The sequence below is a fragment of the Astyanax mexicanus genome, chromosome 22 (assembly GCF_023375975.1).
Source record: "Astyanax mexicanus isolate ESR-SI-001 chromosome 22, AstMex3_surface, whole genome shotgun sequence".
Classification (NCBI taxonomy): Eukaryota; Metazoa; Chordata; class Actinopteri; order Characiformes; family Acestrorhamphidae; genus Astyanax; species Astyanax mexicanus.
Window position 1 is genome coordinate 36,316,626 of NC_064429.1, and position 13,518 is coordinate 36,330,143.

The 13,518-nt window shown below is 38.4% G+C and overlaps 1 protein-coding gene across 1 annotated transcript in view; it reads right to left on the minus strand.

The window, feature by feature from the left end:
* dnah10 (dynein axonemal heavy chain 10) overlaps nucleotides 1-13,518 on the minus strand; it is a 103,152-nt gene that overhangs the window by 75,151 nt on the left and 14,483 nt on the right. Inside the window, exons 12-22 of the mRNA XM_049470610.1 lie at nucleotides 12,282-12,458; nucleotides 11,961-12,119; nucleotides 11,381-11,532; nucleotides 9,746-9,897; nucleotides 8,020-8,184; nucleotides 7,066-7,273; nucleotides 5,148-5,304; nucleotides 3,358-3,837; nucleotides 1,863-2,021; nucleotides 337-453; nucleotides 67-169 (exon numbers count right to left, since the gene is read on the minus strand). Of these exons, the coding sequence (XP_049326567.1) occupies nucleotides 67-169; nucleotides 337-453; nucleotides 1,863-2,021; nucleotides 3,358-3,837; nucleotides 5,148-5,304; nucleotides 7,066-7,273; nucleotides 8,020-8,184; nucleotides 9,746-9,897; nucleotides 11,381-11,532; nucleotides 11,961-12,119; nucleotides 12,282-12,458 (2,029 nt within the window). The remainder of the gene's footprint in view (nucleotides 1-66; nucleotides 170-336; nucleotides 454-1,862; nucleotides 2,022-3,357; nucleotides 3,838-5,147; nucleotides 5,305-7,065; nucleotides 7,274-8,019; nucleotides 8,185-9,745; nucleotides 9,898-11,380; nucleotides 11,533-11,960; nucleotides 12,120-12,281; nucleotides 12,459-13,518) is intronic.

A 13,518-nucleotide genomic window follows, 5' to 3' on the forward strand; every position in this document is an offset into this window, starting at 1 on the left:
CCTTGCCTCCCTGCTGCAACCCTGACATTAAACTCTTAAAGAGAGCAGAACAGTATCTGAGTCTACCTTTGTCCAGGTTGTCTCCCACAGCTCCTGGACCATGCATGTTAAAGCTCTCGGCGAAGATGGCTACCTCCTGCTTGTACTGCACTATCTGCTCCTTCGTGATCTAAAAGAGCGACAGAAACAATAAATTCAGTATAAAATCACGTACCGGTATTTAAAAACTGATACACAAAACAGTAACATAACTCTAATCCAATCTCCAGTATGATTAGCATTATTAGCACAGGCATGGCAGATGGTATTAACTGAGCAGCTGATTGGAGATCTCACCTCAGTGAAGGTCTTTTTAGCTCTACCCAGACTGCGGTCCACCTGCCTGGACTCGGAGAACAGATCGCTCCACATGTTCCTGATGTTAGCAGCCAGCTGCAGCTCCTCCTCTGGAACCTGTTACAGACAATAACACCAAGAACGCACCAAGAAGATGATAGTTAAAATGTTATAAAGCTTTATACAGTGTGTGTGAAAGAGAGCTCAAGAAATTGTTCTGTGATATAGGCCTGCGTTTTTAATGCTATTTTTATTAAGTAGGCTTAAAATAGCCAGCTTACAGTTCTTCGAAATCGTATTATTATTCTCCCCAGATCCTCAAGAAGAAGAGCAGTAATATTGCCTGACATGATAACAAAATTTTCAGGAGGATATGTTGTCCCAGAAATTATTGCGATAAACGATAATATTGTCATTTTAAAGGGGCACTAGAAAATGCTTTTTTGCTTTCAATGTGCCACAGTAATAATATACTAGCATTATACTATAACACCATTTTTCAGTTAAACTAACGTTTTATTAATAAGAACAGACACTGGGCTTTTAATATAAAAATATTTAATGTCCTACATAACTAAAAGAAATAAAGTACAAGCACTAAATACTAAAAAGACCTTTAAATTAAAAAAAGTAACAACAGATAGATTAAAGTAACATTTACATTGATTTACATTACTCTGGACATAACTCAAAGGCACTTGCCATTAGAAATAAGACCAGATGACTTGTTAGAAATATACATAGAAAGAAACACTTGAGTTGTAATTTAAGCTAATGATATAACTCTGGACTGGATATGTTATTTTATGTATAAATGTATTATTTATATTCATTTTCTTTTTTGATTGCTGCTCTGGAATTTTTGATATGCAAATGTATTCCCTGGATGTATATAGTTTTGTTATGGATGCTCAATAATTTTAGGCAATGTTAAAACTCTTAATAAGAAACTCTGTATGTTTTTCTGTAATGCCTTTCTAAACAGAAAAAAAAGCACTTGCCGAACAGAATTTAAATTATTTAATTTGTTTATTTAAAGGTAAAATTATACATTGCTGTAACAGAAAAGAATCTGTTATTCCAGACTTTTAAAAAGTGTAAAAAAAAGTGCGAAAAAGGATATTTATTATAAATCATCTTTTATCTTTGTTTTAAAGAACTTTTCGGTACTTGGGCTTGATAATATATTGATTGATTTAAAATGTAAATGTTATATTCTAACTAAATCATAAATATAAGTTAAAAAACAAATAGATTTAGGTATAACAAATTAGATGATTTTTTTTAGGTTGGTCCAAAGTATCTTTTTTTCGCTTCAGACAGAGATCCGGCGAAAAAGCAGCACAGCGCGACTCGTTCTCATGTAAACAAATTCACACGGAAATCCAACGGCAATTATCAACGTTTAAAAAATGATCGTACGATAGGTACATAACAGTCGATAACATGGTTATCACGACAGGCCTAGCAGTAATGAATATGGTGAGCATTTCTATAGCGAATCAGTGTGGTACAGGTGAGCTCACCTGGATGTTGTACATGGTGAGGGTTCTGTATCTCTCCTGGATGTCTCTGAACCTCAGCTCTACATCCACAGACATGTCCCGGATATTAGAGATGGTGCTGAGGACGAACTTCAGGTCCTCCAGTGTGTCCGGACTCTTCTTCAGATTCTCCGACAATTGCTGATTACAAAGACAGAAGCTTTCAACTTAATTCAATTAATTTCAATTCAAATCGATTTACTTCATATTCACTATATGATTCAATTAAAGTAAAGTAAATTTAATTAGATTCAATTAAACTCAATTCACTTTATATTCACTATATCATTAAATTCAAGTAAAGTAAATTCAATTCAATTTATTTAACTTAATTCAGTTTGTTTACTCAGCTTGACTTGAATTTATTAGATAAAGTAAATTCAGTTTAATTCAATTTGATTTGATCCCACTTGATACAATATAAATTATTCAGTTTTGACTCAGACTCAGATTGAATTCAGTTCGATTTTATATAATTTTTTGCATTTGGTCAAATTTAGTTCAATTAAATTTCATTCTTTTATTCAGTTTAATTATGCTCAATTCAGTTTTATATGATTTAGGTCGAGTCAAGACAAGTTGACTCGTGGATGAACTCAACTGCATTTGATTCTTTGTGACTCAATTCAATTTGCCTTGGTTTATGCAGATTCGGATCAGATTCAAATTCACTTTAATTTAAATTGATCTGATTCAATTTGATTCGATTCCATATGATGCAATTCAATTAATTTAGTTTGATTTCATTCAATATGATTCGTTTTAATTCATTTCAAGTTCAGTTGAATGCAATTTGATCTAATTTACCAACAAACAATTGGATTCAGTGTTTTTTCTGGGTTTTTTTTTTTATTATTCTGCATTGTAGATTAAAACTAAACTCATTCAACACAAATTATGAATAAAAACATGAATTTATTTACTGTAGTAAACAAAAAAAAAGTGTTAAACAAACCAAAATATCTTTTATATTTTAGATTCTTCAAGTAGCTCCTCTTGTTTAGATGATCAGTTGTTTTGAACATCTCTGCTGGATTTTCTCAGTCAGTTTTATGAGGTAGAGTCACCTGCAATTCAGGCGTTCAGTTAACAGCTGTGCTGAACTCATCAAGAGTTAATTACTTGAATTTCTTGTCTCTTAATAAAGTGTTTGAGAGCATCAGCTGTAAAGTAGTGAAGAGAAAAAATCCATCAGAAATGTAATGATGATGAAATTGGCACTCATCAGGGCCGGCCCAGGAAAGGAAGAGCAGGAGTTTTCAGCTTTAAAAACTGCAAGTTAACAGCTCCCTCAGCTCCACAGAGTATTTTGGTTTGTTTAACACTGTTTTTAAGTTACTACATGATTCCTTATGTGTTTTTTCATAGTCTGGATCACTTCACTATTCATTTACTATGTAGGAGAAAAATAAACACGTGGAATGAGGAGGTGTGTCCACATTTTTGACTGGCAAATTAATCTGTAGGTGTGAATCACCTGTAGTTCGGAGCGGAGGGCGTACAGGTCCTCCCGGGCGGAGTCGTTCAGCAGCCTCCCCAGAGAGGAGACCCAGGCCTGGACGTTCTCCTGCACGGTGTGAGCCAGTGGCTCCAGGTCCAGTCTGACCACGTGAACGTCCTTCACCAGCGGCTGCTGCGCCACCTCCTGGCCGATGTTGGAGTAGAACTTCAGCTTCTCGTCGTACGTGACGCAAGAGGGCTTCTTGGCCGCGAACTTCTCCATCATGATGGATTTGTCGAGGTTCCAGAGGGGGTGGTATCGTTTCCAGCGGCCCAGGTATCGCCCCAGAGAGCCGAGGAGCTGCTGGGCGCTCTGGGACACGGCCACGGCGCACTCGTTTACCTGCGGCTGCGGGTAGATCTCGCTATAGAAGCTGAAGACGAAGGGCTCGTCCTCGCCGTCCACGCGCTGAGGCGGGCACTCGATACAGGTTCCGTTCATCCAACGAACGAACCGCTGGAAGACAATATCGTACAACCATTAAACAATGGATTATAGTCTATTATAGTCGCCATAATACACTATGGTTCATATTTTAGCAATCTATAGGTGAGGCATCATCCGTGCAGCTTGATTTAGGGCGTGTCAGTGTGTCTTTGCTATCGTAACGACAGGAAAAGTACACATCATATGCTGCATATGAAACAGTTTCTTCAACCTCCATTGTCTGCAGTAGCTAAGAAAAGGAAATCCTCAGAAATACGAGTTGATCAGAGAGATGTTAGGTGTCTACATCAATCAGTAAGTTCATAGTTTTACCGCCTTACAGCTCTGTTTACAGCAGACAGTTAACATTAGCTTTCTTGTGTAAGTACCTGTAGATTTAAATCGGATCTCCAGTTGATTCTGTTTTTTACCAAGACCTTAAATATACATTAGAGAGCACAGTTTGACAAGACAGCACAACTCGATAGAACACAATGATTTTATGATATAGAACGGACGCTGAGAGTCTAACGTTCAGTGAAGTTTAAGGGTTAACTTTATTTTTAATCTTTATAACTAAGGATGTATCTCTGAAAACATTTTGTCCTTTGAGTTTTAGAGCTGTAAAATTGACTGTGGGGGGGAAAGCAGCAGGTAGGCGTTCTCTGCTGCAGTGCTGTTAGCCAATCAGAGGTAATATGTTTGCATGTATGAACATTCATGAGTCTTTCTTCAGAGACCATTAATCCAGTGAACTAAAGCAGGGTTATACAGAAACACCGGAACATTTTTTCCACAAAAAAACGGCTCACAGTGCATTCGTTCATACTACAGACACAACTAGACTGTTTAAAATCAATGAAAAAAACGATGTAATGAGACCTTTAATTCTCAGTTAGTTCCGACCCTGCAATGTGATTGGCTGAGAGGCGTTCTGTGAGCACCATTATCAGCCGGTAATGCACTGTAACCAAAGCTCTCCATGTATTACTCGCGGAGTGTTTATAACCAAACCGATCGTATTTTTTTCGCCCCCTTTAACTCAAGATCTTTCAATAAACAGCAATAAAAACTGTGTTATAATCAAAATAATACACTTGAGTTTACACATTTTAGCACTCCCTGTTGTGTTTTATTGCTTAATTAATCATGAATGTGGTTAATTTTGGTCATAGAGTCAAATAAACTAATCAGAGTGTCACTTGCTCATCATTCCCTTTAAGAGCCAGGTGCACTCGGACTTTGGCACTTTGGTGGATTGCTATTTTAACAGCGCAGCTACCTGGACGAATCTGTGGTGTCTGTTTCCTGCTCTAGACTGTACAGGTAAGAACACGCACCTTGGTGCATTCCAGGCAGTCCCGTACACTCTGCATCATCAGCTTGTACACGTCGTTGCTTTTAGGGTGCAGGACGATCTCGGGAGCAGAGAGGATGGTCTCGATTTTGAAGAGTGGCGTGGAGCCCATCAGGGCAGTGTTGAACACCTGCAGGTTCCTGAAATAAAATATTAAAATTATTTAAACCTTAAAACAGGACATGGGACTTTTTTGCATATATCTAAGTGTACTGGTAACAGTGATGTCACGTTACGCGTTACTCTAATCTGACCCTTTTTTTCAGTAACGAGTAATCTAACGAGTTACTATTTCCAATCCAGTAATCAGATTAAAGTTGCTTATCCAAGTCACTGTGCGTTACTCTCTCTCTCTCTCTTCACCTCACACACACACACACCGCTCCCTTTCCCGCCACTTTTACAATCCTCCCCTGTCTCTCTCTCTCGCGCTCGGCGTGTCTTTAGTTTCTGCCTGTTCTCATTTTTCCTCCAGTTCTCGGGCTCCCTATCTCTTTATAAAGGCGTTTTTTCCCGGCCGCGTCACAATTCACTAGCCAGGGCAGCGGTCTGCACAGATCTGATTGGCAGAGGAGAGCGTTTGAAGATTTTGTGCCGCAGAGCTCGTATACCGTAAAGACAAGAAAAGTTCTGACGCTTTAAATGAACGCTGTCAAAATTAAATACTTTTCAGTAGTTTACTGGTTTGGGTCCGCACTGGACAACGTCTGGATGCGTACATGGACCGCAGTCCGCATATATGTGATCCCTGGTCTAGACCATATACACGGTTCTGTTTTATAAAACCACTCCTTGCTGCCCTGCAGAGAACAACAGGTTCAATGTTAAGATTTACAGTGTTAAATATTTCAGGTCAAGAAAGACTTTCTTTATTTTTCTTTTTTATAAAAACAAGTATTTATGTTAAGTGAAATCAAGAAAGAACATATTTTATTTTTTATAAAAAAAATAATTTATGTTAAGTTAATTCAAGAGAAAAAGTTTTTTATTTTTATTAAAAAACTTATTTTTTCATTGTTGCTGTTAAAAATGCATTTTCCAATAAAGGGAGTATTGGCAAAACTGGTTATAATGTTTATGTTAAGGCGGCGGGAGGTGGTGTCTGCAGCTGCTGAAAGTAACTAATAAAGTAACTTGTACAGTAACTTAGTTACTTTTAAAATCAAGTAATCCATAAAGTAACTAAGTTACTTTTTAAAGGAGTAATCAGTAATCGGATTACTTTTTCAAAGTAACTATACCATCACTGACTGGTAATGACTGTAGCATATACAGAGATAAAAAATGCATTTACACACACACACAATATACTGTTCAGAAAACTGACATTTACGAAAAATATTTTCAGTGAAAATGTATAAAATATGCTCAGATTTATGGCCCTATTTTAACAATCTATATGCAAGCCATGTAACCAGTATCTTCTAGAGTCTTTAGCCGCTAACTATCCGCTAACTAGCTGCTAACTGCGCTAAGTGCTAGCTTCTTCTCCGTTCAGAGGTGAGTATTATCAGCCAGCAGCCTGCTGCTAAACACTTCTAGCACTGCTGGAGCAGCATTAGCATAGCTGCAAACAAGCTAAGCGCTAGCTCTTTCGCTGTTCAGAATATATCGGTGGAAATCTATAAATCTAAGCTTACTGTAAATAAACAGAAGCATTTTAGTCAAATCAGGTTTAAGGAGAGAAATCTGTGTAGATTAATATCCAGCATGTGTTTTCAGTTTAAAAGAAAAGTTATTTTTTTTAATTACGGTTTTGTTTACTTAACTAAGCTTAGTTTTACTGCTGAATTAGAGGGAAAACATGGCGACACCCCTGTTCCTTACTAGTGTCACATAATGCACCTTATAATCCAAAAAATAGACGCTAATGTAAATCAGTTTAGTAGAACAGGTCTTACTTCAGGACCATCTTTGTCAGGGCGTCGTAGACTTTGCGCTCCCAGTAAGCGTAGTACTGGGTCATGCTCTCGGCCCTGCCGGTGCTGGTCTGCATGATCAGGCTCTCGGTCTTGGTGAGCAGCGGTCCGATGGCGGTGTACATCAGACTCAGCAGGATCACGTCTTTAACCCTTTGCTTCTCAACCAGCTCAAAGAACTCCTTCACTCCTGCAGTAGAACACACACACATATAAACTCCTTAAACTCTAAAAGTATTAAGACATAAACACATCTTTTAACTAAAATGTATAATAGTTTTAACCACATTTTAGTCAGTTAGTTATTATTAGTTTTAGTCTAGTTTCTGTCAATTCAAATTTCCAAAATATTTAGTGTAATTTGTCATATATTTTTCTTGTATTAATTATTTAAATAGGTCTATTTTCTATACAAAACATGTTCATGAAAGTCTTTGCAATAAATCACTCTCACGAAAAGATAGAGATCTCAACAGCTCTATTCTTACCAGTTAACTGCTTATTTGCATAAAAGTGACAGAGCCCTTAAACAGCTCTTTTAAAACCCCATGTTTACACTGAGTGATTATCACAAGTTACTGTTAAATAGCAAAACGCGAACAAGCTAGTTTATGCTTAACAGCGATAGAAGCACAAAACTCACTATTGAAAACTTCTTACATCTCCCACATCTGCTGTCTTGCCACGGACAGTAGGTACAGATCCCTCCCTCAGAAGAAGTCTGCTGGCTAATCTCGCTGTGTACTGTTTGAGGTTCTTAACCAGCAGAACTGATGTAGTTCTAGGGTGAATCTATGTTTTTTATAAGATTTTTATAAGGATTTTTGGTGCTTGGAGTGTTTATAGTGTTTATAGTGTTTATAGGGCCACTCGAGACCCAAGTGGAAATACAAAAGCACGCAAATAGTTATGGGGTACCATACTAGCACTCTTTACCTGGTAGATCTCCTGCTTTATCTGGAGCTGGGAATTTAAAAAGGTTTGCTGTCTCGATGTCCTGAAGCTTGGCGTCGACGTCTCTTGCGTTCTTCTTAATCTGGCTCACCAAAGACTCGAACTTCGTGACTGCCTGCTCGCTACGCCCGATAAACTCAGCAATGCCTGCAAATAAGAGGACGAATTAATTAATGACAAAAGTATTGAGACACCTGCTAATTAATTCTTCAAAAATTAAGGGTATTAAAAAGAGTTTATCCAGCTTTTGTGGGAGTAACTGTCTCTATTGTCCAGAGAAGACTATGTCTAACAATACATTTTTCACTATAAAAATATCACAATATGTTTCTCATGATAGTGATGATATCATGATACGTGTTCCTCAATAATGATGATAACATGATACGTTTCCCACGATAACGATATCAGAATAAATTTCCCACAATAACGATATCACGATACATTTACGTCCTAAATGACAATATCCCAATACATTTCCGCCGATAATGATATCACAATATGTTTCCCACAATAACCATGATATCACGATTTGTTTCCCAATATAACCATGATATTATGATACGTGATATCACATGAACAACGATATTACGATACATTTCCCGCGACAACAATGATATCACAATACATTTCGGACAATAATGATCTCACAATACATTTCCCCACGACAATGATGATATCACAATAGAATTACCATGATAACAATGATATCACAATATATTTCCCCACGACAATGATGATATCACAATAGAATTACCATGATAACAATGATATCACAATATATTTCCCCACGACAATGATGATATCACAATATAATAACCATGATAACGATGATATCACAATACATTTCCCCACGACAACAATGATATCACAATAGAATTACCATGATAACAATGATATCACAATATATTTCCCCACGACAATGATGATATCACAATACATTTCCCCACGACAATGATGATATCACAATATAATAACCATGATAACGATGATATCACAATACATTTCCCCACGACAATGATGATATCACAATATAATTACCATGATAACGATGATATCACAATACATTTCCCCACGACGATGATATCACAATACATTTCCCCACGAAAACGATGATATCACAATACATTTCCCCACGAAAACGATGATATCACAATACATTTCGGACAATAATGATCTCACAATACATTTCCCCACGACAACAATGATATCACAATACATTTCGGACAATAATGATCTCACAATACATTTCCCCACGATAATGATGATATCACAATATAATTACCATGATAACGATGATATCACAATACATTTCCCCACGACAACGATGATATCAGAATACATTTCGGACAATAATGATCTCATACTACATTTCCCAGGACAGTTCTCTACGATACTTCACAGCATTTGTGTTTCTGAAGAGGATAAAATACTCCTAAATAATCAAATACCAGGAATTATGGATTTATTGGTGTTTCAGTTTCACACAATTTAACAACCGATATTCTTCACTGCAGGTTTATTAAACCTATTCATTTAGGGATCATAGCACCACCATGTGGAGTGATAAAGCAGTAACTTTAGCAAGTCTAAATGAGGGGCGAGTCTTAGGGAGTTTAGAGCTCCTATGAAAACAATATGATATATCGTAATATCGATATTTGGTTTGGTTTGCTAGTTTCACTCTTGTGGTTCAGGTTGGTCTTACCCAGAGAGTTCCAGTTCAGCCTCCTCCATCCAGCACGCAGCACTCTCCTGAGCTCCTGCACCTGCGGGGTCAACAGGAGGAACTCCGCATCGTTCAGACTGTCCATCAGAGAGTGGCAGCGTTTAACCAGGTTCTTCAGCTCATCCACACACCTGAACACAGACACCACAACAACACTCACGACAATATTATAGATATCAGAAAAAAACTAGTTGTTTTATTAGCAGTAAGCGCGTCTTGCTATGGTGTAGCTGGTGGTTGGTAAGGTGTTGCTATGTGTTGTTCAGAGGTTGTTATGGTGTTGTTGTTGATTGGTAAGCTGCTGCTACGAGTTGGTCACTCAGGTTTTGTTAAGCAGTTCCAAAAGTGTAGCTAGGCTGTTGTTCAGGGGTTGCTATGTTGTAGATGTTGGTTGGTAAGGTGCTGCTACGGCAACAAGTTATTTGCTCAGGTTTTGTTAAGCAGTTGCAAAGGTGTAGTTAGGCTGTTGGCGGTTGGTAAGGTGTTGCTTTGGCAACAGGCTGGCTGATCAGTTTCTGCTAGCTGGTGGTTGATAAGGTGCTGCTAAAGCAATGAGTTGGTTGCTTAGGTTTTGTTAAGCAGTTCCAAAAGGTTGGTAAGGTGCTGCTACAACAATGAGTTGGTCGCTTAGATTTTGTAGCTAGGTTGTTTTTCACGGAGTTGCTATGGTGTAGCTGGTGGTTGGTAAGGTGTTGCTATGTCAACGGGTTGGCTGATCATTTTGCTAAGGTGTAGCATGGTGTGTATTGCATCTATTGAATCTGATCTGATCAGTTTTTGCTAAGCAGTTCCAAAGGTGTAGTTGGTCTGTTGTTCAGGTGTTGCTATGGTATAGCTGGTGGTTGGTAAGGTGTTGCTACAACAACGAGTTATTCGTTTAGATGTTATAATTAGGCTGTTGTTCAGAGGTTGTTATGGTGTTGTTGTTGATTGGTAAGGTGCTGCTACGAGTTGGTCACTCAGGTTTTGTTAAGCAGTTCCAAAAGTGTAGCTAGGCTGTTGTTCAGGGGTTGCTATGTTGTAGATGTTGGTTGGTAAGGTGCTGCTACGGCAACAAGTTATTTGCTCAGGTTTTGTTAAGCAGTTGCAAAGGTGTAGTTAGGCTGTTGGCGGTTGGTAAGGTGTTGCTTTGGCAACGGGTTGGCTGATCAGTTTCTGCTAGCTGGTGGTTGAAAAGGTGCTGCTACAGCAATGAGTTGGTTGGTTAGGTTTTGTTAAGCAGTTCCAAAAGGTTGGTAAGGTGCTGCTACAACAACGAGTTGGTCGCTTAGACTTTGTAGCTAGGTTGTTTTTCACGGAGTTGCTATGGTGTAGCTGGTGGTTGGTAAGGTGTTGCTATGTCAACGGCTCGGCTGATCATTTTGCTATGGTGTTGCATGGTGTGTATAGCACCTATTGAATCTGATCTGATCAGTTTCTGCTACGCAGTTCCAAAGGTGTAGTTAGGCTATTGTTGAGGTGTTGCTGTGGTGTAGCTGTTGGTTGGTAAGGTGTTGCTATGGCAACGGGTTGGCTGATCAGTTTGCTATGGGGTGTATCAAATAGGGGGGAAACAAACCTATTAAATCTGATCTGATAACTAGTTGACCAAATTTACCATAAATTAGGACCTACCTCAGGAACCTGTGCTCCTGCAGAGCCACGTTACGAGCCAGCTCAGGCACGGCGTAGCCCAGCCTATCCAGATATATGGTCTCTGAGATGATCTCCTTCAGCTCTGGAGCGAAGTTCACCACCAACCGTATCCCTCTCTCCAGGCACTGCTCCTGAACATCCACAAACTTCTACATCATCACTTATTTTACCAATCACAGGATCAGTGATGTACACCAATCCAGTATAACATTATGTTGGGTCACAATGACCTTAAAAGCTAGTGTTAGCTTGTGCTAAATAGCTTAACTGTGATAAAAGCACAAAACTCAACACATCTCCCTCATTTGCTGACTTGTCACAGACAGTAGGTAAAGATCCTACCCTCAAACGAAGTCTGCTGAATAATAATGCTGTGCACTGTCTGAAGTTCACCAACCAGCAGATCGAAATGTACATGTAATGGTCGAAGAAGTGTGAATTTTGGTTTTGTAGGCTTGTACTTTGTGTACATCATTATTGTAAGTTGCTATGGACAAAAATGTCTGCCAAATGTAATGTAATGTAATGTAATGTAATGTAAAAAAGCTGTGTTTCTGACCGTCTCTTTACAGACGTCTCCAGAGCTGTCGACCGTGAGCAGCAGGGTTCTGTTCATTAGCTCAGGTAGCATCCGCTCCGTCTCCTTCCTCCAGCCCTCCACCTTCTTCACCTCATAGTCCCGCATCCGCCTCCCCACCTCCAGGTACTTCTCCGTCACCTCCAGAGACAGCACAGAAGTGTTTTAATTAAAAAAAAATATATTGATATATAACGCCATGTATCAATAATGTATCTGTTAGTGAAAAACATCAATACGATATATCGTAATATCGATATATTGATCCACCACTAATATATATAAGGTATTTAAGGGTCTTACGGATTTCCCCTGCTCGTTATCCAGCATCTCGGGCAGCTCCTGGAAGCGTATGATGGGGTCTTTGATGCGGTGGAACAGCAGGCGCTCCCAGTACACGGCTCCGGCTACGGGGGGATAGATCTTAGACACAGGGGGGTTCTCTCTCTGCTCCACAAACATGCTGTTTATCACCTCCACCTTAAAAACAAACCAATCAACAGATTAATAAACACAGGATCTGTCTGTCAATCCTTCCATCCATCAATCTATCCATACTTTCAATCATCCACCCATTCATCCCTTAATCTATCCACCTGTCTGTCTTTCAGTTCAACCTTCTATCAATCTAATCATACATTCAATCATACACATATTAATTCCATTATCTATCTATCTATCTATCTATCTATCTATCTATCTATCTATCTATCTATCTATTTGTTTTTTGATTCATCCATCCATTCATCCATCTGGTTGGTTATTTTAGCATCTCTTCTCTCTATCCACACATACATTCAACCTTGTACATAGATCCACCCATTCATAGATCCACCCATTCATCCATCTACCTATCTATCTTTCAATCAATTTATCTATCTATACATCAAATGATCTATCCATTAATCAACTATCAATCTGTCTTTTGATTCATCCATCAATCAATGCATCCATTAATCCATCCATCCATCCATCCAACCATCCATCTATGTCTTTCAATCTATCCATACATCTATCTATTCATACATTCAATGATCCATTCATCTATCTATCCATTTATCAACCCATCTATGTGTCTTTTATTCATCCATTCATCCATCCATCCACCTATATATGTGTTATTTGTATCCATCCCTCTATCTATCCACCTGTGTGTTTTGATTCATCCATCCATCCATCCATCTACCTATCTATCTTTCAATCCATTTATCTATCTATACATCAAATGATCTATCCATTAATCAACTATCATTCTGTCTTTTGATTCATCCATCCATCCATGCATCCATTAATCCATCCATCCAACCATCCAACCAACCATCCATATATCTATGTCTTTCAATCTATCCATACATCTATCTATTCATACATTCAATGATCCATTCATCTATCTATCCATTTATAAACCCATCTATGTGTCTTTTATTCATCCATTCATCCATCCATCCACCTATATATGTGTTATTTGTATCCATCCCTCTATCTATTCATCTATGTGTGTTTTGATTCATCCATCCATCCATCCATCTACCTATCTATC